General features: G+C 36.8%; 1 protein-coding gene across 1 annotated transcript in view; it reads right to left on the bottom strand.

Annotated features, from left to right (window-relative positions):
* Positions 1 to 5,195: 5,195 nt before the first annotated feature.
* Positions 5,196 to 27,259, bottom strand: part of XPO4 (exportin 4) — a 72,287-nt gene continuing 50,223 nt past the window's right edge. The window contains exons 10-23 of the mRNA XM_032184095.1: positions 22,708 to 22,884; positions 20,428 to 20,570; positions 20,170 to 20,315; positions 18,706 to 18,883; positions 16,913 to 17,072; positions 15,157 to 15,326; positions 14,048 to 14,222; positions 12,605 to 12,898; positions 11,486 to 11,666; positions 9,785 to 9,903; positions 8,715 to 8,845; positions 7,827 to 7,944; positions 6,466 to 6,558; positions 5,196 to 5,414 (exon numbers count right to left, since the gene is read on the bottom strand). Of these exons, the coding sequence (XP_032039986.1) occupies positions 5,217 to 5,414; positions 6,466 to 6,558; positions 7,827 to 7,944; positions 8,715 to 8,845; positions 9,785 to 9,903; positions 11,486 to 11,666; positions 12,605 to 12,898; positions 14,048 to 14,222; positions 15,157 to 15,326; positions 16,913 to 17,072; positions 18,706 to 18,883; positions 20,170 to 20,315; positions 20,428 to 20,570; positions 22,708 to 22,884 (2,283 nt within the window). The 3' untranslated portion in view covers positions 5,196 to 5,216. The remainder of the gene's footprint in view (positions 5,415 to 6,465; positions 6,559 to 7,826; positions 7,945 to 8,714; positions 8,846 to 9,784; positions 9,904 to 11,485; positions 11,667 to 12,604; positions 12,899 to 14,047; positions 14,223 to 15,156; positions 15,327 to 16,912; positions 17,073 to 18,705; positions 18,884 to 20,169; positions 20,316 to 20,427; positions 20,571 to 22,707; positions 22,885 to 27,259) is intronic.

The following is a 27,259-nucleotide window of genomic DNA, read 5'->3' as shown; positions in this document are numbered from 1 at the left end:
AAGTTTTATTGCAATAAACTGTGAAATATTTCTATGCAACTTCATATCTTCAACTGTACAGGTAAAACAATACTTGAAATTAACTAGCACTTCAATCCCTGCTTTTTTTTTTTTTTAATATATAAACTCAACATAGTACTGAATTATACATTTAAAATATTTACACGTTTGACTGACAGCAGTACTAGCATTTATTGCCTTAAAGCTGCATGTTCACTGCATGGAGGTTCCTCATTTTGCACAAAGGGAACAAGGAAAGGAGGAGAATCTTATTTTTCCTAATTATAAAATCTAGGGTAGCTCAAGGGGAGACTGAAGTGTGCTGAGGAATGCTATTAGAAAGTCTGTTTGCTTCTTAAAATCAATTTCAAGTATCAAGCTGTAATAGACAGGAACATAAATGGCATGGGTGGTATCTTTCATTTGAAGTGGGAAGGGTTTTCCCAATGTTTTATAAGAATGGCCTAGAAGGGCATGGATGGCAGGACAGGGAAAGGGAAGAAACAGAAAAGCAGAACCTGCTTTAACTCACTGAGGAGAACAGAAGGCCAGAAACACCTTGTTTCTCAGTTCCTAGGGCACCAATCAATCTCATATTTTATTTTTTTCCCTCTACATTTATTTTTAAGACAGGTGAGAGCTTAAGGCTCTAGATCAAATCAGAGTTTGCTTCATGATTAGTGCTAGGAAGCATTAATCTCATTTACCACAAGGAGGACTAAAAACAAATGTAAAGGTTTTGGGGGGCCTGGCTGTTTACATCTCCATTGATGCCACTAGGCTTTAGTTGTATTGAGCAGAACTTGAGTGACTAGCAGAGGCATGGGAGAAATGAGAGGTGTTTGTTCATTGCAGAAAAGCCTAAAAGAAAAGAAAAAAAGGCAAAAAAAAAAAAAAAACAAACAAAAAACCTACCACCACAAGCAGCACTTGTCACAAGTAGAGGCACCGAAGCCTGAATACCTAACGCCTGTCCTCTTTCTATTTAGACCACAACTGAGGCACCATGGTGGGGAATCACGTCTCATTGAAGAAGAAACCACCACTTTAACTGGCTGTAACTGAAGCAGCTGCAGCACACAGCGAACATTTCTGCACCGCCGTAATTCCCAGTCTCGTGGAATACCGGCCTGCCACTGCCTCTCCCATTTTATAATTATCAATCTTCTGTTTTCATCACAGTAAATCTTACACCTCACAAAACTAACAGTAAAATATTTAATATTTACAGAGCATTTCAGATCCTCAATGCATTTTATAGGCATAAGCTAATCCTCACAACATCCCTGTGAGGTAGGTAAGTATCATCACTATTTTTACAAAGACATGGATTCAGCGACTTGCCAAGGACCACGAAGGACCCAGTGGAAAAACTGATACAAAATTAGAGGAGCCTGGCTCCTACTCCTGCGCTTATATTCATCAAGCTACTTCCATAAAGAACACCCCTTCTCATGTAATTATTCAACTGAAATTACTTGAAGTGTTTTATAAAAGAAATGCTGCACTTGTGTCTCTGAATAGTTTTTACAGGTCACAAATTAGAATTTACATCACCTCCTAAAGGATTACATTTTAAACGGACAACTGACTGTTCTGAGCAAGCTTATTTTCTAGAACTACATGGCTTAAATACGAAGGGATCTACCCAAGTAAACACCGGGGCTTCAGCAAGTGCTACGCACTAACCACGAGGTGACTGCGATTCAAACCCCTCTCTTTCAACTTGCAGGATTTGGACATGCTGAGAAAACAAGTTTCTCGTTCCTGAGGAAAACAGTGAGCCCTTTATCACTGAACAGTGAAACGCAAACTTCTGGGCACTAAGATGTGGCAGATCCATGTGGTAACTCAGCGAAGGTAGTTAAGGCATAACGCACGTGAAAGTGGAAGGTTAATGCAGTCCACTTCTCCCTGCCCACGTGTATCTGTGCTTTCGAAGTCTTGAATTTCATGAACCAACTGAATGGTCATGCTAGCCAGCAACTAAATTTAAAGGCTGAACAACAGAAAATTATTACACCAGCATTGGAAACAGTTCTGATGGTGGGGGAAGGGGCTGGAGAAATGGGAAAGAAGCTACTTGCTTTCTACTGTCGGAATGAAAACACTGGAGCAACGATTTGCTTTAGCAAAAAGAACGTTGTGGCTAGATAAATAATATTTGTTACAATTCCATCATGCAGCATTTATAATTCCCTTCAAATTGCTTTTTCTTTCCTTTCAAGAAACAGGTGCCTTTTTGAAACCATTATTCACTTTGCACAGTGAATGGAAAAATCAATGCAGTGATGCTACCAACATTTCAGAACAGTTATTTGAAGTCAGCTCTCGGGGTCTACTGAAAATGGTCTGTGCCTTTCCTGTGGACTTGAATGAGTTTTTCCATCTAGGTTTACAGCAACTGAACATGTAGAAGATCAATAGAGGTTTGTTTTGGATTTGGAAGGGATATATAAACCAAAAGATTAGGTAGAAGCAGCCACCTAGCCAGCAGGAGTATGAATTAGGAAAACTTATTCCTAGGAATCTTTTCAACAATTTCTTGGATGTCACCAAGTAGAGACATCTTTGCATTTGCTGTGAAAGAAACATAAAATGGCAAGGAAAGATCCACGTTGAACACACGAGAACAGAAGAAAGGAATTAAAACCAAGAAAGAATGTTGTTTAGCACAGCATTAAGCAGAAAAATTATACAACCCCCCTACTAGGACAGTTTCCCATTAAAATAGCATTGATTTTAAATTGAAGGGCAAAAGGAAGTTTTAAACAATCTTCAAAACTTGTCTTTGAAGGTAACATTCACACTTTAACAAGTTTTGATGGACAAAACATGCAGTGTGTCAGTGCTTGGTACACTGCAATGGGCCTGATTAGAGGAGTAATGGGTATGCACATCGCTTGGTTCTGAATACCATCTCAATTTGTACTCCCACTTACCAGTTACAATCCTCAAGAGAATTGCAAAATTTTAAATTTCATAAGTATTTAAAATACTGAGCCAGCTTTAGGACGAAAAAAGTGATAGTGGCAGAGCTAGTGGTAGAGAAAGTGGTGACTGGACTTACAAGTTATTCAGTCAGATCCAAAGAAGTTGAAGGTATTTGTCATGATCTCTTTGAAGACTCTGGGCTAGATACAGTCTACACCATGACCAACCAGCAGCTCTTACAGCCACTTCTGTTCCCAGGCTTTACTGCCCTTCATTTAAAAACAACAACACAAACCACAAAACAAACAAAAGTTTCACAACTGCTGCCCAATGTAATGTACGAGCCCAGAAGCAGTTTTGGAAAAATAGCAAAGATCTACACATGTTAAAAGAGATCGATCTGCTGGGACCGTTATCATTTCTGCAAGTGCACAGGCAAGAGATTTTTTGAAGAAATGCACTAGAGATTCAGGAAAAAAAATATTTAAAAAAGAGTGCAATACTCCTGTTCTAAAAAACGATGTGAATTACCTTAGAAATAAAATACTAGTTGGGAAGGTACATTACCTAACAAGTTTTGTAGTCACTTTTTAATGTGTAAATCTGCTCATTCACATAAATTAAGAGAGAAGTATAATGAAGAGGTGGCTTTTTTAGCCTTGTGGATCCATGCTTCAGAGAGGTATGGGTTTAACTGAGAAATAAAAAAAACTTAGGTCACTTATAGCACAGTATTACAGATCTGTCTTTTTAAAATTCTGGCTATTGTGACTAATTCTGAGATGAACAGCTGCAGAATGGCACAGAGTTGCAAACATGATGCTATACAGAGCCACGTAAAGGTGTATACTGTACATTTTATATAACTTTAAAAAACACATGGGAAACATTCAACAGCATAATCTAACAGAGGTCGTCAACAAAAGGGCCAACTTCTGCCTCCATGTATTTCCACAACAGATGTTTTAGTAGACATGCAACATTTGCGTTTGCTTCAGTTCCCTCTGGTGCACGACGGGAGATGAAATAGGCCTTGCTTTTGTGTTCGTGTGCTACTCTCCCTTGTTGGTCCACTATACTCAGGGCACTGTTCTTTGCTGTTGTAATAGCTAAAGTGCTGATATAAAAAGGATGAGCAAGAGCAGAGCAGCTGGGATGGCTCTGCAGAAGTGGAGCTAGATTCAGCAAAAAAAACAACCCTCCCCATAGCACTACACATCCCAATTACCTTTCTCAATTGGAGTCAAGTAAGCGTGGCCCTTGAGTGAAAGGGTTTGATGCCCCTGTTCTGGCATAATTGTTTTAGCTAATGCCCCAACTTTAAAATGATTGCAAGTCAGGAATTTACACCTTTTGAGTTGTTATTGCTTAAGCAAACAGTTCAGTGTAGAAATACATTGCAGTTGCGTGCAACCTGGATATGATTCAAAACAGATACTGAAAGTAAAACTACACGTGAACCTTGCGTTAGACACTCGATTCCAAAATGACACGTGTCAACAGGAAGGGCTGCAACAGGCACACAGCAGCTTAATGCCAACATCCTAAACCAACGCTGACGAGTCAAAACTTGCCTTAAATTTCTTAAGTATATGAACTTCTTTTTTTCTCTTTTAAATTAAGGCAATGAAATGGCTACAGTTCCTAAAGTTCGCTTCTAGGGGAACAAAAATATACACCTTCTTTCTTCTGAACTTTAGGCAGCAGAACGTAATGTAAAAACCTGCATTACAAAAACACGCAATGTCAGGTTGATATAGAAAAACAAAACTAAACACGAGTTAAAATACCATTTGGTTATTTTTTTCCCCATTGGAACACAAAACTCAAACTTTAGAGAGGAAAAAATAAAGCTTAAAATCAGCGAAACTGTTCAGAGCTTTTTATGCATCTGCATAAAACTCTAACATGATTCTGGGTAGAAAAAAAATCTGCACGTTTATCTGGCCACTCATTTTAAACCAGTGGGGGGGAAAAGGCACTGAATTTATTTTTCATTGTGCCCATATCTGTTTGCACATATATGGAAAAAATTTCAATTCAAATTTTCTGTTCATTCTCTCCCACACACAAGGATGACAGATTGCAGCTAACACATAATAGCAGAAGCTGATTCAAAGTTGACCTCTCCTATTCCACTGTATTATGTTCTAACTTCCAGGCTCTCTAGAATCTGAGATGGCTGCAAAGAACCCAGAGACAGGTACAAGATTTAGTCAGCATTCAGCATTTCTCAGTGCATTTTGCAGAAAGGGTCTAAATTAGGCATAGAGTTTTGTTGTTTATTTTACACAGAGAAGTCCACCAACATTTGCCATAAATTCTTCTAAACTCTTTAAGAAGGCCATCTTCTGCTTACGGTCCAGTGTAGGAGGAGTGCTGCTTGCAGTAAGCTTGTTGAAGGCATCTGCTAATCGCTGGTAAATTACCGGATCTTGTTGAGTTGATAGCAATGTTTCAACTAGCTCTGAATATTCAGCCTGTTAAATAAACATAAGACCTATTAACTTAAAAAAAGGCAAAAAAAGTACAATATATACAGCTTCTCTCATCAGGACAAGATCCAGAATTAAAAGCTGTGACAGAAAACTCTCAGTACGTCTCCACCTATTATCCAGTTTCACCAGCTAGCACACTAGAAGCAACTATGGACTTGCAGCCTTTCACCTTCTCCAAAACAGATAAAAGTCTTTCAACTAGACCAGGTTTTAAGTCTTCTGAGCTTGGCCACAGTCCTCTGAAGTGTAGAGTAAGAAAACCTTAAGCATCCCCTTCAAAGTCCTTCCTGCCTTTTAGCATATGCTCATTCACATAAATGGCACGTATCTTCCTTCACACCTGCCCCATGCTCAGTGTGCCATATCAACCCTTTCCTCCCACAGTTTTCCTTTTTTCTAGATTCCCTTCCCTTCCTTAGGACAGATGGCTTAGATTCCTTTCTAAGAGTTTCCCACTTATGCTTACTCAGACAGCAATAGAAAACAAAGAAACATGTTAAGCAACTAGAAAGAGAGTAAAAGTTTGGTTGAGGGTTTTGAGAACAGTAAAATGATCGCTGTTCAGAGTAACAGGCTCCTCCACTGCTGCAGGGAACAGGTAGCTACACACAGCTCCTAAAGAAGACTTAACAGAGACTACGGAGGCTGGAGCAGCAGGGGATGAGAATCTGTCACCATCCCTGGGGGTGTTCAACGAATGGTTGGACGTGGTGCTTAGGGACATGGTTTAGTGGGTGACATTGGTGGTAGGGGGGTGGTTGGACCAGATGATCTTGGAGGGCTTTTCCAACCTTTGTGATTCTGTGATTCTATGATCATATTGGAGGTTTTGAAGACACAGCTGGGAAAATCCCTGAGCAAACCATTCTGAATTCAGCATTGACCCCACTTTGAGCAAGAAGTTGGACTACAGATCTCCTGAGGGTCCCTTCCAACCTGAATGATTCTACAATTTGGCAAACGCACAGTAATTAACCATTCTCCATCAAAAAGTGAGTAATGTTCAGGGTTCTTAAGTGTTTAAATGTCATACCTGATGCAAGCACACTAATGTGTAGAATGCTTCACCTGCTGCAGTTGTCATTTCTGTATTGTGCTTCTGAAGTACCAGCATATCAAAGACCATCTGAAATCACAAACCAAAAGCTGTTTCAGAAGTGTAAACTTAACTTCCTGCTTTATAAACACCTGCTGTTGAACCTCATATCTTCACTTCCAATAATAATGAATGTGTATTCACAAACATCCAAGATTTAGGTTTGCTTCCTTCTTTTTTAAATTTAGGCATCAGTAACTGGAAACTAAATTATTTTAGAAGTTGAGCTTTGGCTTACTGGCACTAATTCATGCCTCAAAGCACTGAAACCTATTGTTGATTTATATGTGGTCTTCAAAGAGAAGCAACATCTCTTGTATTTTTCAACAAAAGCTGCAAATAACTCAGAGAAAGAATGAAGAAAAGCTTTTGCTCTTCCAGTAAAACCAGGAGTTTGTTCCTTAAGTTTTGGAACCTCCTACAGTTCACAGAAAGTCAAACAGGGAATAGAAAATAAGAATGATTTTAAAACTTCACTAAAATAGTGAAAATTTGAGAAAAAGGCAGAAGGCTATGTTAAGCTAGAAGAAATAAAGAGACAAATAAAATTATTTAAGGTGTTTCTTATTCTCTTAGCTTCACTGATGTGAGCTCTTAATAAGAAGTCCTCAAAGTCTGAATGTCAGTTCAGTAAGAAAATATGTCTTAAGCAAAACTGAAGTATTTACTGCAATCAGGAGAGACAAGTATACAAGTTCCCCAATTACTTCTTGTCCCCATTAGCAATTAGCAAGATGCTGGCTGCTATTAGATTAATTGGAAATTTAATGAGACAGAGGGGATGGTTCTTAAAGGAAACTGACAAGTATGACAGTGGATTAAGAAAAAAAAAAGCTTAATTTATTGGATAAATTGAATAAATGGCAGCATTTTCCTTTCTTCATAGTATACCCAATTATGCTCGCTCTTCTGCCTCTTGTTTTAGTACTCTACCTAGCCTTTTATTTGGCAGCTTTTTATTTGACAGCTTTCACAGTAAATTTAAGTGGTGAAACTGTCAGAGTCATTCTAAAACTCAAGTACAGAGCATAAATAAAAATAAATTGCATTCTGAGGTGCTCAGATTTTTTGCTGAATGGTGAAAAGTCATTTTCTCCTCTACACCTCTATCCTTTGCAATATAGTCCAATGTCTCTGGTCCTCCATGTTCTTCTTCCAGTGCCAGTTCTTTAGGTAAGAGGTTGTTTCTTTGTGTTTGATGCTCATTAATCTAATCAGATATTATCACTATTTGGTCTCTTGACACCACCTGTATGCAAAACCAAAACAAAACATAACCCAGAACACAGTTGTCTTACCTTAAGAAAGTGCCTTGTTGCTAGAAAGAGAGCTGAATCTGTTTCTTGTGCTTTTGCACACTGTTCTGCTAACGGTGTTACAGCCTCCAGACAGAGCTGGCAAACCTCAGAACTCATTCTGGTAACAGGCATTAAAGAATCAATGTCAAATTTCAATGAAATTGTGGCAAAACTTCCCAATGGCATCACTAAAAAATACTTTAAATGCTTCTATATTTCAAGATGTTACTTCACTATAAAGCTGTTAATAAAATAAATTTAAAAAAAATAAAATAAAGCGGGAAAAGAACAGCAACTTTGTTGCTTTCTTTTATTAGCTACATACCCTAAAGTAACATAACCCTCTCTGACATAACATTTTCAGAAAGAGGCCCTTATGGTCAAGCTCATCTGTTTCTGACACGTGCCACAGATTAGTGAAAATGGTACTCCCATTAGAAGAGGGAGAGCCCATTGGCAACGTGACAGGAAATGCTCTGGAGCCAGCCCAATAGAACAGCAGCAGTGTTTTGTATTACCAGCTGAGAAACTAATTCAGGAATGACTTTGGGATACCAGCTGAAGGCTTATGAAGTTACACACTCTGAAGTGAAGTAATGGAGGAGGCAGGAATGGGTGCCAGAAAAAACTTACACGCTAAACCACTTAAACACTGCATTCAAGCAACAAGTCAGAGGAAATTCAGCTAGCACTGGAATCTCGATAGACACTACAGTGAAACTCTCAGTCGGCAAAGAGCAGGGAAGAAGAGTTGATTATGGACATGTACCTATAGATACAGAGATTGATAGGGAAGGAAAAAATGCAAAGAAAAAGAATCAAGGCTTAACATGTCTTTATAAAATAAACTAAGATTTTTAAACACTCTCAAAACTCTGTAAAGGATACGATGACATCCCTAACTCCAGTGAGTACATCAGGCTCTTAAAGAGGTCCTCTGGAAGTTGTGGAATTTTCTCAGGGAATATCTCACAGATGAAAGTGATTAATTTGTAATATTGATTACACAGGGATGGAAACTGTCAAAAGAAAAACAAGGTCATTTTAGAACCACATAGCTCTATCCTGATGTTATTTCCACCTGTATGAAGAGACAGATCTGATGCTTTCCACTGAAGAAGAACAGAAAATTCTAGGCAACAACCTCAGTCACCAGTGGCTACAGCCGTATCAGCAAAAAGCATGGTGCAATAAAAGCAGCCCACTAAAGCAGAGATGTTTAAATTGATGGCAGGTGTCCAGTATCTACTCCATACAAAATCATGGAGTTTTACTTCACACAAGAGCAAGTCTAGTCCTTTGGAATAAAAGCCTCATTAGCATTTGGAGTACAAGAGGGGTGCTCCTAGGGCACATCCTGACTTGGTTTCATCTAAAATGGATGTAGCTCCCAAGCTCAGTGGGTGCTACCAGGTGAGAACCAAAGCCTATTAAGAGGGGACAACTGAGGTACCCTTCCGAATTGTTCCCCTGACTCAAAGTAAATATTAGCACAGTGTAACTCAATGAAATACTGCCATTTGGTTGTTTCAGATTTTACTGCTCTACTGACAACCTGCTGTCTATGACATGAAAGCATCGCAAAAATAATTAGAGTTGCAATTTGCTCCCAGATTTTGTTTTGTTTTGACTAATATCACTGCTGATGCTTCCTGTCACATTTCTGACACTATCACAAAAAGGATTCCACAGGCCATGTTTCAGGGTTGGCTAATTGTTAATCCGCACAGACTTGCTTTTAGAGGGAAAAAATATTTGTTTAGGCCTTTCAAACATGCATTTCTACAGGTTAAAATACTTATTTTCTAATGGTATCTATAACTAGAGAAGCTATTTACTTTTTTAAAAGCCTACAAAATCTAACTCGTGGAGGTGAAGTGCAATTTAGAACCCATTTCCGGGAATTCATTACTATAAACCTTTCATATTTGAGCAGTTACATGTGAAAATATACTTACTTTCAGCAGATCCTGGGACATTAGAGGCAGAACTAGATTAACCCCATATAAGACAACATCTGCTGCCGATACAGATCTATTTGTGGCTTGTCCAGGCTCATGTCCTCTAAATACTTCATCTGTAGAAAAGGTAAAAAAAAAAAAAATATTTTTTATAAGAAGAGGATCAAATATATTGAAGAGTCACATTTCTTTGATTAAGACATTTTTAATGATAGGACTATCACACTCTTCCCAAACGAAAACATGAGGCACTGTATTAAAATAGAAACTTAAGTGAGTAGAGACTGCCACATCACTCTATATTTATATTCATTAGGACTAAGCGTTTCATAATCACATGTACCAGATGGCATACTAACCAGAACACTTCAGATACTTTGAGAGCTCCCTTCCATTACAGAATGGAAGGAAGCTCTCTTACACTTGTTTCTAGTGGTATCTGCCTCATGCTTGCACAAATAGACAGTGAGCAAATTATAGCATTTCTATATTTTCTGTAAATTTCTATATAGTATACATTATAATACATACTTACATGAATTTCATAAACACAGAAATAAATGGAGGAAGTTAGTAAACAAAAACCTGCAATTTAGAACTTGCCAAGTTTCTCCAGTTCCTGTTCAGACCTGTACTTCCCAGCGACTAGCAATGACCTTACTTTTATAATTCTTCCATTAAGTTAATTATAGTGACCAGAGAAGTTTCAATACATTTGATATCTGGGTATTATGTTTAGGTAGTATTCAGTCCTTAGTTTCACTTTTTTTTTTTTTTATTTTTTCCTTTTTACAGCATTTTTGACGCTTCTAACAACCAAAGTCTGACGTCACAGAGAATGTGTTAGATGGCATTGAGATGCACACTCGATGGACAAAGTCTAATTTTGGTTCTGTATTTTTGTGTTGTACATACACAACAGAAAAATGAGACAGATGCAATGAATTTCAGAGCACAAAGTTCCCTCTCCTTCAAGCCTTAGAACAGCAGTGAAAAAGATCAAAATCATGTAGGCAGATTCAGTTTGTTGCTGAGCAAGTTTTCTGTGCAAACTGAACAGGACATGGTAAGAAATAAATAATGCAAATGTGTTTTAACTTTTTCAAAAGCAATATAACACAGCTAAGCTAGAGGTGGCAGATAAAATTGCATTAGTCCTAAATATGAAGTGGCAAAGATACACAAGAAAGCAACAGGCTGGGAAAAAATAAAAATAAAATAAAAAACCCAACCCATACCTACATAGCATAACACATATTCTGTGAATGAAGAATACAGAAAAGCCTCAAACTTGATAGAATTTTCATGAGCTCAGCATTTCACACAGTTAGGATCTTGTACTACAAAGACAACTCATCTGCTCTTGCAGTAATTTGCTAATCTGATTTCTCTGTAGTTTCTGCAACTTCATGTTCTGACGTGCAGCATTCATTTTTTAAGTTGCTGTTGTCAACATGCCCTATTTATTTTATAAGAACAATAATTATTTCTGAATACTGGAAGATGTGCCATACTGTGAAAAGTTCTTCCTTTGCTACTTGCACAATAAATAATTTCCATATCCTGATAAAGCCTAAACTCAAGTTTCCAATTTACCTAAACTGAACTCATGCCCTATGATGTTTTTTTGATTTTTTTTTTTTTTTTTACCGTTTTAGAATACGAATTATGGCTCGTCAGTTACCAATTCCTCCATACCTGTATCACTGAAATCTATGAATTCTTTTGATAGAAGATTAGTGAGAAGCTCCATTATAAGGAGGAGATCCTGGTACTGATCTTCTTCTGCTGTAACATCTATCCGTTGCCGACCTAGATTATTCTTGGAATACACCTGGAGCAGAGTTAGGCAGGCCTCATACAAGTTCATGGCTTTGGCCTAGAAAACAGCATCAGATAACAAGAAAATTGTGTATGTTAAAAGTGACACCCTTTGTTTTAAGATGGTGCTACATGGTTGATGATACCTGAAGATTGTAATTGCAGTTATACTACCCATTTTCATAACAACTGCACACAGAATCATTAAGGAAACAGCCATCTTCAATACTGAGGACACCTACAGCCATACATTTACGTGCTACTGACAAACATTATAACATTACTTTCACCAATTCCTCAATCTTAAGAAAAAAGAGTGGCTTGTGCCAGGCTGGCACATCTCACTGGTCTTGCAATCTAGATTAAAATTATCAACAAGATCCCAAAGGGACTCACTTTTGCTATCAAAATTTGGAGCCATAATACCCTCTGTGCATACACATATTGAAGTAGGCTTCTCCTAGATGCAAAAGCCATTGCTTCTGGATGCAAAAGTAAAATTAGCCAATAGTGCAAAAATGTAAGCAGCCTGCATCAACTCATTTTACCCGATAATTTCTTGGTAACCATTATGCACTGTTTAGGACCAAAGCAGCATCTCTGTGGTATGCATTTGTCACATAAAACAGTGCTGCAATTCTGCTAGACAAGCCTTCAGAGAAGTTTGGTACGGTTAAATAAGCATTCAACATGGTCTGTACTCTTGCCACCCCTTCACGTTAAGGCTGGTGATGAATTATGGTCAAGTTTATTGCTAAAAGAACAGTCTAGACATCCTGCTTTTAATCTTTGGGAGTGTATGTTTTTAAACAAAGGAATTCCTCTAGCAGATGTGACCAGCTAGCATTTATTTCTATATAGACAGAATAGTGATGTAAGCATACAGAGTTTCTTTCTGTATAGAATACAAAAATTTCTCTGCTATTTTGTACAATACATGCGCACACACACACACACACACACACTTCTCCTCCTTCCCCTCTTGGTTGTATTTACCTCTCCAAGATAGCAAATTTGTTTATGTGCAACTTCAACAAAGACTTCTATTATGAGATTAACAGTCTCTGGTGTGTTTTTGTATACTTCCATTAATCCAATGCAATTATTAAGGAAGTCCATTAGGAAATTAAAGAGAATTGCTACATTATCAATCTGGGTAGCCTCAGCAATGCCACAGAGTGCTTCCAACGTAGCAGTGATCTCCTGTTTCACTTCCTCCTCTTGGCAGATCTGCTGAAAGTTTTCTTGGTTTATCACATTCAGGAATCGCTGCTGAAGTGGCTGAAGAACCTTAATTTTTTTTTTGAAAAGTCACAGTAAGATAAGTATATTATTATAAGAATGAAATTTGAGGTTTAAGTAATTTAGCAAGCACATGGGTTGTTTTTAGCACAACAGTACAAGAAGCATCAATTCCAGTTTGCAATGGCACAATTACGTTATTTTCTGTCACATTAACATAAACTGAAGTGATAATTAGTGATTCTCATTATCCACCATCACCTGCAGGTTGGTTGCAAAATGAGCACCTCCATAAATATTTAATATTATTTTGTAGTGCTTAAACAAATAACAAGGACTTTCTCTGAGTCACATTATTTGATTGTTTTCCAGGTTCAGCATTAGCAACAAAAGGTCAGCAATGAAAGCATTAATTAAAAATCATATTCACAATTACCTTTGTCTTATTACAATTCTTGGTAGTAAAATTTCTCTTATAATCAGCCTATGTGACTGCATTTGTAAGCTAACCCAGTTTGAACCCATTTAGACATTTCCATAAAACAGTTAAATGTTTTTCCCCAATTATTTCCAGTACCTTACCCTCAATCACTAACTTCGTAACTTTGCTAATGAAAATAAGCTTCTCTCAGAAGGCCAGTGCTTTTCAAACTTCAAGGCTAATGTGGTGTAGCTGAAGTGTGATCAGGAAGCATTATAGCACCAACCTTTCCAGTATTAAATATCTGAGCACTAATGGAACCAGGGCACAAAAAAGCTGGTTGAGGAGCTTCATTATTTTTCACATTAGTCTTACTCACTGTCATTATTGTTAAGTGAATAAATGAATAATTCATAAACACTACCTAATTAAAATAGACGAAATGGCACAACTCTGATGAAAGGCCTTAACCTTTACAAAAGGTCTCTTTCAAGTGTACTGCTAGACTGGCTTATTTCATGAATCCCCAAGTAATTTTGAGTTATTTCTGTTTAGGTAGTAATGGTTTAGGTATCATGGACAACACCAATAAGCTGCCAAAAAATTACGGCCCCTCAAAGAAAGAATCATGAAAAACATATTGGTATTATATGTTTGAAACCTAAAGATTTTGTATGAGCTGAGTTTGCATCACCATAAAATTCCCTGAACTAACTTCAAACTTTGTTTGTATTACTTGCAAAAATGAAGATAACAGAAGCATCAAAACAGCTTACCTCTGTCCAGTATTGTTGTTTTGTTTCTGTATCCATATGAGCAAAACCTCCTAAAACTAAAGCTTTCATTAGTGTTCTCTGCACAGAACTGGACAAATAGTGAAGGGGAGGGCTTCGCCTTGCAAATTGTTTAGCTAAATTCCACCAGTTTTCACATTGAATAACTAAGTTTGCCCTAGAAGGGGGAAAAACATTTTGATTAAAGAAAATACTCCAAAAAATTGTATGAACAGAGTGCATCAGGCTGCTAGCATTTGTCAGAAGATTTTTATTTTTATTTTTAAATTTAATTCCTTGATTGTAAGGCTAAATTGCCTTTTGACTTCCATCTTATTAATGTCTCAACCATAAAATTTCTGAAGTGTATACTCTGAAAGTAGCTCAATTCATATGGGAGAAAAGCAGGGAAGTACTTAGTTTTACACACAGACAGACACACACACAGTTAATGGATATATTGCATGGATTATTAAAAGCTTAGTCTCATTATGTCATGATAAAATAAGCAGTTTATTCCAAAACTAGCTCCTGTGTTTTTTATTTATCTTAAAAAGAATTTCCTCAAGCATTTCGCTCCTCAAACTTCAGTCTTTCAGACTGAATGCATGATTGCATGTCAATTCACAGAAGCAAAACATTCAAGAATTTTCTTCTTCATAGTTTGTAATACCAAAGAAGTTTCTGAAATTTGTCTGAACCCACCAAACCCTATTTATTTTTTTCTTTAAAAGGTTTATTAAGCATATTTTATACTGGTTTAGCCAGTATCTGAACTCAATCTGAAACAAAAACAAACAAACATAAAAATCCTTGCAATAAGAGTGGAGACCCGGAGAATTTTCCTTTCTCACTGTTTGTGTGAGGCACAAAGGTAGGGGAAGGAGAGTGCACTGATAAATAATAATAAAGATTAGGTTAACATTTTGTCAAATCTAGGTCTCACTCCTCACTTTGTCAGACAAGTTTTTCCTCCATTTATAGCACGTTACTAAAGTAATTTGACTTACAGAGACATGAATATAAAGTGCCCCATATCTGGATTATTTTGGCCAAAAAAATTTAAAGGAAGCAAAAGAAATTTTTTGACTTCCAGAGGTGTAGCAACTTACCGCTCTCTCCTTTCCACTAATGTTACTAGCAGTTGTACAGTATCATTTGCAAGGTCCTGCTCTGAACTCCACACTGCCAGGTTACTGATCACTTTTTCTAAAAGGTAACCCACAATCCACTGGGAACCCTCAGTATCAGCACCAAATGCTGTACTAAATGGCAGACTTATCTATAAGAAAAGCATTAAAATGAGTGAGTTTTACAGAAGGCAGAACCCCAAAGTGTATGGTAATCAGTCAGCAAATTCTTTTCAGGCTGTCACTTCTTCCCTACTTAAAATACACAAAAGTTACATAGACGAAGGCAAAGAATACCTGTAACAGAAAAATCTTTGCCAAATTTATCTTGCAATTTTAAGCACAACACCTAAAAGAAAGAAAAGTTTCAACCTCATCACAATATCAGGTTTAAGTATGTCTAGCTTTTAATGCCAAGGAAAGTTCAGAAACTTTAAAAATTAAGAGAAAGATCCCAAAAAATCATCTCCCGAAAGTGTTTCCATTAATTTATGATGAAACTCCTCAAAATTAAGTGATAAAATAACTGGAAATAAGCCTAGCTCTTGATCTAGTTTGAATCTTGTAAGAACTTCTTTTCATCACAGTCTTTTCTACATCTGCTTTCTGCATTATTCTTTCAATCTACGCAGCTTTTAGGAAAGATGTCACATTCTGGTCCTGGTACATTAAAATATGCTTCCTTGAAATTGCCTTCTTGCCTATCTTCAGAAAAAAAGTGTAAGAGGGAAATGCAAAGAATCTGTAATATTTGTGCAGGGGCTTCCTGTCAGCACACCACCACCATCTGAAATTATAAAATTCATAATATATACCTGACTGAGCATAAGATTTAAAAAAGAGGTGTTCAACCACTTTCACGTGCCAACACAAGCTAAATGTGTACATTTCTTAGATACCATTTTTCATGCTCTGCAACTGATGGCTTTGCTCTGCTGCAAGTACAAGTTGAATAATGTAATTCTAATTCATTACAAGTCTTCAATATTCCTAACTTTGTTAACGAGGGGTCTCCTGAAGCGTTAGTATTCTTAGTTGCTTCAGTAGTGGAAACAAGGGGAGGAGGAGGCGGCTTCCTTCTCAGAAGTTAGAGCCAACAGGACCTTCTCATGAGTGGCCTCCATTAGCTAGCTGGAGTATCGTTAGTTGTATAAGCAAAATCAGGATCAAGGTCTAATCATGATTAGTGCTTTCCAAACATGATAAAATGTTGCCCTTTAGGAAGAACACATCATAGATATCATGATATATACAATGAGAACATATGAGAATAGGGAGAGGAGAGAAATTAACATGATTTTAGCTTATATATACCACCTAGTGATGGTGCTAGATATTTAATTCAGAATCATGACCAGGTTACTCAATAAGTCATCCATCAAGGGCAACCACTGTATTGAAGTTGAACTGTAAGATCTGATATACCTTAACAAATTGCTGTGATCTGTGAGTTTCACCCACTAGACAACCTGAGAGCATGTTATGCTATTCTGTGATGCCGCTAGCTACAAAAATCACATTTATACCAAGATGCACAAAAAGGGTTCCCTAACAACTTATATTTCTAATGGAAAAAAAAAACAAACAACATCTACTTTCAAACAATTTAAAAACCAACCCCAAATACAACATTAAAAATGCTTTATCACTGCACCTTAGAATAGCTACACTGACATCTGCATTCCAAGGATATTGTTGCTAATACTCACCAACTCATTCATAAAGGTTATATCCTTACCTGATCATACAACTTTTCATCCACCAGGAGGTAAGTCTTTGCCCAACGCTTGAGGAACCATACAATATCTTTGCCCATCTGTGGGCTCAGAAGGTGCGTGAGATTTGCCCTTATTGCTCGAGATTCTACTTCTGACACTCTTAAAATAGCCGATAACAACCTGCAGATTTAAAACACAATAAGGATGTTGAGTGTTCTTTGGAGAAGTAATGTGACTCTGTGAAACGTTTTTTTTTTTTTTTTTTTCATGAAATATGAGGAAGGAACAAGATAATGAAGTATTTCAACTCTAACAAAGTGAAGAGCAGTTAACTTGTTTCTTTAAATGCAAGGAGAGAGACAAAATGGCAAATACCCTCCACAAAGTCAGAACATAAGGTGGTCTTTGACATCAAAAATACTGCAACAGAAGAATCCTGACAAGCACTCTGACTGATTCTCCCTTTCCTGCATCAACCACCTTCTTCGTTACAAATTGTGGCCTAATCATGCAGCTTTTGCAGCATGATATAGCTAGAGCAATGTCCAGTTATTTCTTACTTTTTCATTGCCACAGAGAAACAATATGATGTAGCAGACCACCAAGTGATTGCATTAATACACTCAGTCAAGAAAAGTATAATATTAGCTTTTACAGTATCTCAATTAACTTTGGTAAGAATTTGCAAGTCCTCAAGGAATTTATGAGTTGATGGTGGTGTATTTCTGGTTTTAATCCCATCTGCACTAAGACACTGCAATCAGAAATTCTGGTTGTTGACCAGTTCTTGTAGCTGCCAGGATTGGCATCAATGACCGGTATTCAAACCTCTACATGTGTTAGCCCATGAAGCACTTAACTGCCCACGAAGATCCATTTTTCTAACCTTTTCCAGCAGAAAATGTTAAGTACACAAGTAATCCTGGGTGAACAATATTTCATGCCAATAAAAAAAATAATTGAATTGAGACTTCTGAGTACTGAAGATTAAAACTGAGGACTCTTTTGTGGGCCTTCTTGCAAAAAGAGAACAGAAATCCCTTATGCTTTTCCTTAAATATGTTAATAATAATATGTGTACGTAAGGGGCAACAACTCTCCCCCGACCGAAGACCAAAGCTGCTACGGCCAAGCTGAGGCAGTAAGTCATGGCCAAAGAGAAGCTCACTTAAGCTTTGGAAAGCTCTTGCTTGAACTGCACATGTGCAGAATACATTATAGATAAAAAAAAAAAAATGATACCAAACTAGGCGATGTATTGCTTTAAAAACCAGTGGTTTTTTTTTTTTTTTTTTTTTAGTATTTTGAGTCATTTTAAGGACTTTCTGTAACAAACAGATCAAAGACAGGTTTTCAGTAGTGATAAAGTATTTCTATTTATTTTAATAGGTAGATCATGTCCTCAATTACAACTATTAGGTCATCAAGCTAGTCATTTCTGCTATCCCATCTCGACTGAGTTTTATCTGTTTAGATGCCATACTTTTTCTTCCCTTCAGTCCCACCCCCAGGTCAACATGACTTGAAGCATCACCTGTAATTACTCTGCCTATCTCTACCCTAAGAAAAAAAAAATATATATATGTAACTTCATCTTTTCTGTCTTTTCTTTTATAGCATTGCCTTAATAGGCAATAAAACCATTCTTATAAATTATTTGCCTTTACTTTAAGACTATTTAAAAGAGACATTTCATTTCCAATGTTTGGTGTTTGCATATGTCTTTTTTTCTTTTTCATTTCATAGAAGTCCATTTATGTTCTCACTTCTCTGAAAAAGCATTTAACATACTTAACACACGATGCATTCTTACCTAATTACAGAATCAGTTCTGTTGTACCCTGGGATGGAAGAGGCCTTTTCTCCTGGAGATCCCAGAATTTGAAGCGTTGTGTTGATGTCAACCTCAGCTGAATGTTTAATGGAGTATTCCATTACTTCTGGAGGTATTAGCGGAGTCTCTCCCTGAGTATCATTAGCCAAGAGGTAGCCTTACATTAAAAAAAGAAAGAATGATCACAACTTTCTACCCTAGGTTAACTTAGAGCTTTTTGATTAGTCCACTGGATTAACTGCAGACATCACACCAGAAGCAAATGTTTACACAACTCCTGACTAACACTGATTAAATATGTATAATTAACTTCAGAATCTATAAAGCAATTCTGTAAAAAAGAACCTAAAGTGAAAGTAAACTAATGCTGAAAAATAAATGACCGTATTAAATAATAAAAGAGGGAGAAGAGCTTTGCTTCCTGTGAAAGACCAACAGCCAATTCAGGTACCTGAAAAAATATTCTACAACATTGTGGTCACTTTCTTCTCGTTCAGTTATGTGATAAAAATTGTTCAATTTTACAGCTTCCTTACTGAGTCCATCTCATCTGGGACTTTTGCTCTGCTAATATTTCAAGTCTATAGAATCTTTCAGACACCAAACAAACGTGCTATAATAAAGTTTTCCTTGCATAGCAACAACAGATCAGGTAAAGCAATGGTTTTCACAGTAAAATACTCTGGTGTCCAGATAATTGATATTAATTCCAGATTTAGTCATAGTTTTCAGTGTCTGATCTCACAGTATTCTGAGCTACAAATATAAACTTCATCGTACAGCAATACAAAAATATTATAAACACATTTATGCCAACATCTGAGAGCAACTATAACATCAGACATTCAAAAAGACCCCACAAAATATTTCATAAAGTATACATTTCTCCTAATAAAATACAGACACTGTCTTAGCTGATGTTATGCTTTGCAAGCAGATGTAAGATAGTTCCATCTAAAAATCAAAAATACGAATGTTCTGAACTCAGGTTCCCTGAAACACAGCAAAAAGCCAGGACATGGATCATCAGTCCTGAGAGATTCTGGAACTTACTTGACTCTTTGCACCACAAAGTAACACTGCTATCCTGATCTCATATGGATTCCCTTCAGTCACGTGAGACAAGGCAATATAACTGAAACCATGAAGGCTAAGTTCTTGAATAGGTGGATCTCAGAAGTCTATGACAAAATTACTTGTGGGAATTTCCAAAGGACATACCTCATAAAAAGATTACACTGATCTTTTACAGATAATTTTCATGTTACTGCAGACAGATGAAACTGAGACAAAAACTCTGCACGTAGTCTAAGATGAAAGCACCACAAAGATGAAATAGATTGTCAGTTACCAGTAGTTGACATGCATGGATTTTTCTTTCCTAAGATTTTCCAGCTGCAACAGCAATATCAAAGTAAGCGCTATTTAACACTGTTCACTTACCTGTGACTAAAATAAGCCAATGAATATCCTCATACAGGTCATCAAGCACTTTATTGTCAATTGAGGCTGATGCTGGTGAGGCAAGTAACTGCTGCTGATGTCTTTGCAACTGACCATGGAGCCTTGTAACTCGGTCTTCTAATAAACTGTGGACAAACAGTAATAAAATAACTTCACTGGTTTTAAATTGTTTCAGCAAAGTCAAGCTTTTCCAACTTGGTGGATTTATTCATTTGCATTCACACTATCTTTCCATACCTTGTAAGAAGAGGTATACAGTGTTCTGCAGCAATTCTTCCCAGCATGCCTACACTGGCCAGCTGGTCACAGAACTGGTCTCTGTCGTCTTCCTGCAGTTCACTTATTTCCTCTTCTTCCCGAGAGGCCACACCATTGGCAGTCTGATGTTATTTCAACAAAATTAGAAGCAACCAGTTAATGTTACACTTGCTACAACTTATCACCACTGCACTTTTCTACGTAAATTTGGGTTTTTCCCCCAAGGTGTTTTGCATGGATACACAATAGGCTTGTGCTAAATTAGATACAGATGAGGTAAATAGGGGAGTAAATATGACTTTATATTGTTCTGAAATCAGCATTTCACAAACTTATGCAAGGAGCTGATTTTGCTGATATTTGCTACCATTTCCAACAGTGCTCTCAAGTCAAAAGATACACTGTTAGTGAAAGAAGTCAGATGAGAGCCATGAAAATTGATACTAATTATTAATAGGATAAGCACAGGCTGGAGCAGCAAAACAGCTTCTTTACGTCACATACATAAATCGGCTCTGGTAAGCATCCACCGCCTAGAGGTACAAAGCGATGTACTGAATGACTCTCATTCACATAGAAGGTCTGTAAACCCAATGGTCAGAGGATTTCTAAAATATATTTGGATTTCAAATCACATATATAATCAGGCAAAGAATTTCATTTTCAACTCTCCACTTTGTCCTGTTCATTAGTCAAAGATACTGTTCCCAGTTATCTGAGATCTTAAAAATAAATTACAAGAGAGGTAGTATATTTCTTGATAAAGTGCACGTCACCTCCTTCAATAAAGATTTTCTATAAGTTATTGTTTTAAAAAAAGCACCCCTTTAAAAAGTAAAAGCTACAACCTCAGAAAAAAATAGAAGGCAAAGTAAAAATATCTCAAGATGAGATTCCTCTCGCCTTGGCTATATTTTAAGACTGCCTCGTAATCAGAGCTTATTTTCCTGAAGAGTTGAACCCTTATATGTAGAAATCACGTATCAATGTTAGAAGTGTTTTCAAAAATCTCTTGATGAATGACAGAATTTACACCACTAACATTCAAATACAAGTGACGGAGAAAGCTATCATTACATATTGTTTCTACAAAGGCTCTGGAAAATTGAATCTAAACACATTTTCTTACCTAAAGTGCTTTCACCCCATCTTTTCTTTATCTAACCCAGCAAATCATTTTCCTTTGGCAACTTCAAAGTTGCAGCTGTTTACTGAAGAGTGAGTCTCTGCTCTCAAAGCAGAGACTGAAAGTTCCTGTTACTGCTTTGATATTGAACAAGAAGCATTCTAAAATGCCAGCTGTGGCTTTTAAAAGGTTACCCATGGGATAAATGACTTATCTCACAGAATGACATGAATTAACCTGTGTATACAAGCTATGTCAAGACCGCCTGATATGAATTCAAAGTTCTCTTGTGAAATATTCCTCTCTGTTTGGCATTGTTATTTCCATCTGTTACATATCAAGATACTAGACATGGGTTTTAAGCATGGCTTTTCAGAATGAGGTATCCTGGAGATCTTTGCATAGCATCACATTTGAGAGATCAATTTTATATAGCTAATGAATCAAATCTATGCAGTAATTAATTCATTCAGCATCTACATCCAAGTTTCAGTACCACAATCTGTTTCAGTAAGATCCATACTCCTGGCAAAGAGACTAACAGGCTTTCGCAGAGGGCCAAGAGATAGCCAAGATACTTTTAAGTTTTTTTTGAGAACAGCCACCTCAAAAATTCAGTAAGGAATTTATGTACCATTTTATCCAGAAGAACCACATAATATTTCATGCTTCTTTTAGTCTAAGCATAGTCATTCTATATTTTCTCAGATTACACTTCAGAAGTATAACTTGAAGATAACATATGGGAAATAACAGGATAAAAGGCTTCCAATTTCACTGGAGACTTTAATTACAACCCAAATCCAGAGAAGGGTGGTCAGAAGTTTAGTCATTGCATCTATAGGGAGGACCATCAGGAAACATGCCAATTTTACTAACAGGCTTATTTTATTTATTTTTAAAAGTAACTTCCAAATTTGTATTCCTTCATTTCCTTTTCATAATGAGAGAAGGAGACTGGAAAATGACCTCTGATTAACAAATTCAGCAAATTTTTCATTTCCATTCAACACCACAAGTAGCAAATTTCTACTAGCTCCCTTGAGCTACATAATAAAGTATACAACAACAAAATCCCCACATGGATTAGTTACTCTGTATTATCATCAGAAACTACCACTATAAGGGCTTACCAAATTCCTTGTACCATCGGGAGCAGCTAGATGGCACTGAATGTAAGAATTAAAGACCTGAACAGCATGTTGGGTAAAGAAACCTTTATGGAAATGTTTGTCATCTTGTACCAAAGTAAGCCAAGATTCCAGCAACTTATCATATGCTTCCATATATACCATGTCATCTTTGTCAAGCTGTAAGAGATGAAAGAAACAGAACAAACATCTTATTCCTAAACTAAACCAGAGAAAGGTACTTACATTCATTACTATTTAACAGATGTTCTTCTAAAGTTGAAGCAATTTAAGAAAAAAAAACCACAAAACTTATTATTGGCCATCCTTGAACAGATCAGAAAGAACTGAAGCAATGCATCAAAAAGGTCAATGCAGCTTTGCTAGAATTAAAAAACAAAACAAAAAAAACACTGCGTTTAGCTATTTCTTTTCTTCTAATGTTCAAAACCAAACCAGTCTTAATTTCAGCCTTTCATACATACACTTAATCACCTAAATACAGGAGCTATCATGCTTTCTCTCCAATGACACCAAGCATCTCAGCTCATACTGGAAACAACAAAGAACTGAGCTATTTGTTTAATTAGACAAAATAGAAAACGTGCATATAGATTAGCAAGTATTCTGCTATTTTTCAAACAAAGAGACAGAAAAGATTACGACTCTCTGTTCTGGAGGAAATCATTACAAGACTGCATGTATTAAAGAAACCCTACTGTGGGCAGCCAGTTTTGATGATATACACAACTTCTCGTTATGTGAACAAAGAAAAAGTACAATTCCATAGAATAAGCCTGCATCTCCAAGTCATCAGTGCATTTTAATTGACACTTCATGCTTTTAGCTATTCAAATATATTTATATGGGGTATTTAAGTTGTCAAATGAAATTCTTATCTGAAAAACAAATCTCCTGGCTTACAGGCCTCCTGAAGAACCCAGATACCAAGGGGTTGTTTCTCTTGAAAAGGATATTTAATGCAATTATCAATTTTTTTTTTCACTTGATGCAAAAGTTGAACTTTAGTAAACACATCCACCTTCATAAAACTTAAGTATGACTCGATGGATAGATTTGCTGGTATTGCGGGACTTTTCTTTCCTCTAAGAAGTCTTCTCAACTTTTAACCAACATGATCACTCACCAAGGTTACTTTGAGATAACAGAGCTTAGTAAAATGATTCCTTGATGAAATACAGAGATACTGAGGCCTTAATCATGCTCCAGACAGAGGAATTCCTGACTTTCAGTGAAGTTACAAACATGGCTGCATGAACAAAGGGAAAAAAACATTGGCTGGATGACTGACTAAGAGGGAAAACTGATACCATGTTGGAAGCATTTCAAGATATTTTCACAGCATCATTCTGTAACTGCAAAGTGGTCGTATTTACATTAGCTAAAATGTGGGGCACATGCAAGTTTGAAAAACAAAAGCTGAAGATGATGATGAGAGAGACCAAACTGTATTCAACGCTAACATAAAACAAATTTAGGACAGGCACAGCATGTTTTTAAAATTTGGCTAAAGGACATTCATTGAAACATGAAACACTTTGATATATATATATGTGTGTGTGTGTATATATATATATATTATTTTTTTTTAACTTACATACAATTAATAATTTATAAGAATCCAGAACATAACACAAGAAACAATGTCCTTTTATGAGAAAAAAAAACAACTCAGATTTGAGAAGGTAATACAGAACAAGCCTTTTTGGTATACTATTACAAACACCTTACAGTATTTTCATAAGGAAGCTACGATTAGTAAGTGCCTCCTTAAAGTAGGTGCCCAAGCAGTAGAGTTTGTTGATCTTGAACAGATATAATCACAAAGCAACCTTCCTAAAAATTCCCAATCTTATTCTAGATTAGTCATTCAGATGAAAGGCTACAGCTGGGCTACTGAAGATGTCATGCAGGCAGACTGTATGTGACAAGCTGCAGACTGGGAAGCGTAAACTTTCTGATGGATCTACCAGAAGCAGTTGGCAGGGCCCAGTTCAGGACTTAAGATCTTCAGGAGAAGGAAAGTACAATCACTAACATCAAAACAATGCTGCTGAATTTCTCCAAGATTCTTCCTTCAGAGTCTGCTGACCTTCTGAAGAAGGAACACTTCTAAAACTTGCTAAGTAGCAGCAAACTGGGAAAAGTTACAAGCAAAGTAGAGAGAGACCAAATTCAGAATCATCTCTCCCCTTATGGAACTTTAAAAAAGCAACAATAAAATACCATAAATCAGGAAATCAGTAACAATGCATTAAGAAAGACATCTGAGAAAAAAACAAAACAAACCAAAACACTTTGAGAGCATTTCTATTTGAATTTTCATTCAACATCTTGCTCAACTCTTCACTAATTCTGATCAACTACTACAGACTCCTACTTCTGCATAAGCTTTAAGCTTTGAGCAAAGGAAAGCATAGCTGTGGACAAGCATCTTCTCTCATACCCAGCGTTATTAAAGGAAGAGATGACTGATCCAATTTGCATCATAAATTAACCCTAAGCGTTGCTGAAGCTTACTGTCCTCCACAGCGTAGCTGTTCAGGCAAATGTTCCAACAACTTCCCTCAATCAACAGCCAAGTAAACGTAAAACAACATTTGAACATGTTTGGATTGTGTGTGGGTTTTTTTCCTCCCCCTTTGTTGAATATCAATATTAGCAACAGCAGCAAGTACCACCAGCAACAGCTTCTGATTCTGTGCCAAGACACGTGCTGCTTTGAAGTGGTTTGCTCATTACAGTTTGGGACCTCCTGATTTTGACAGTTTCAATAGCAAGCTTCTAGCTAAGCTGATTCCCTATGTCTGGTGGGCTTTCTGCAACACTCACACAAGCCATTCTGCTGGCACACAAAGTGGCAGAAATATGGGAAAAACAGCTTGCCCCACAAGCAAAGCTGTGCTGTGGACACCTGTGTTCTGCTGCATTTTAGATTTCTGAATCTTAGGATCCTACTGAGCCCAATGCACGTGGGTATTTCACCTTTCACCAAAAACTCTTAATTACAGAAAGCAATTAAGCTCATGAGCGTATGAGTTCACAGAGTACATCGCTACAAGCAATCTAAGCTAGTAGCTTAGGTGCTTAGGGACATAGTTTAGTGGTGGACTAGGTAGTGTTACACACTGGTTAGACTTGATGATCTTAAAGGTCTTTTCCAACCTAAATGACTCTATGAAACACACTGACCAGGGCTGGAACATTCCTAAGCCAAAAGATTGCCTTCAGGGATGCAAGTAAGTATTTCCACAGTTGCAGCACACCATGCTATTACACCATCTGGATTAAGTCAGCAATAGTCTGAAATACTCTGTAGTGCTCCTTATTGCTGATACAATGATAAGATATATAAATTATTTTTTGAAGACTGAATATCACAGAATTTTGTAATTATCCTGGAGATCAGAGCAACCACGTGAAGTTGAGATATAAGCTATACAACTGTTAGACCGATGACACAATGAAGTGGTGAAAGTGTGATGTTTCTTTCTTCTACAGAACACTTTAAAGATTCTGTGACAATGAACAAGTTCTCTCTTTAAAGAAAAAAATGCAGTCTTCTTTCTTATCTTGCTGGATCTGATAACACTGTAATATAATATTGAAATGACTTTCTTCAGCAAAAACTAGAGGATTATGTATGCATAGGCAGACACATTCACTAGGCACGAGCAGCCAGCCATTTCCAAAACAAACTCTTTGTACCAGACAATGGTACGAGCTACCTCGGGCTTTTGCTGAGAGACGAAGTACTCTGAGTTGGTGGCTTATGCTGAGAGCTCCTGAAGTTAAATATGGTTGTGTATTCTAGCTCTCCAGTAACGAGGCTAACTGAAGAAATGTATATCCTCTAGTCCCTTTCATTTAAATGATAGGTATCAAGCCTATTCAGTATATATAGCACAACTGGAAAAAAAAAATCATTCTTTTTAATGATAATGGGGAAAACCCAGGATGATGTCTTGATAGCTTCATTTAAATCAATAACTATTCCATGTCAATAGCTCAGGTGAAAGATGCATCTTAATTCTTATGGGCTTTTTTCATAAATTAGGTCTTCTTAGACATTTTTATTTGTAAAGCTTTTTTTTTTTTTTTTTTTTTTTTGAAGCAGAGGACTTAGCCTATCAAAATGGATCTTCCATGTTACAACCAAGGTTTGAAAGAAGTAAGCAAACAGAAAAGTCCGCTGAATTCCCTCTCCAGATTTGTACGTAGAATTATTACTTGAACTGTGTCAGTAACAGAGGGATGATTTAAGTTTAATAGTATGGGGTTAACAATAGATCTTAGCAGCTACATTCACTTAAAACAGAAGTTCCTGCCTGTAAAACCCCTGACAGCATAAGTTTCAGTCTGTCCATATGTTCACAGTCATTTTAAGCTTTCACGTTTGTAGCATGTTCATTATCTACAACACTTTTCACAGAAGTCCCTCAAGAGCAATCCAGCAACATTTAAAGACATTCATACTTTTTTAATGTACCCATTCTTTTAAAAGTGAAAATACAAAGCAGGTGCTTTAAATCAA

This window comes from Aythya fuligula, chromosome 1 (assembly GCF_009819795.1).
Source record: "Aythya fuligula isolate bAytFul2 chromosome 1, bAytFul2.pri, whole genome shotgun sequence".
NCBI lineage: Eukaryota > Metazoa > Chordata > Aves > Anseriformes > Anatidae > Aythya > Aythya fuligula.
The sequence above is the reverse complement of the archived record's forward strand: the minus strand, read 5'-3'. Positions and strand labels throughout refer to the sequence as shown.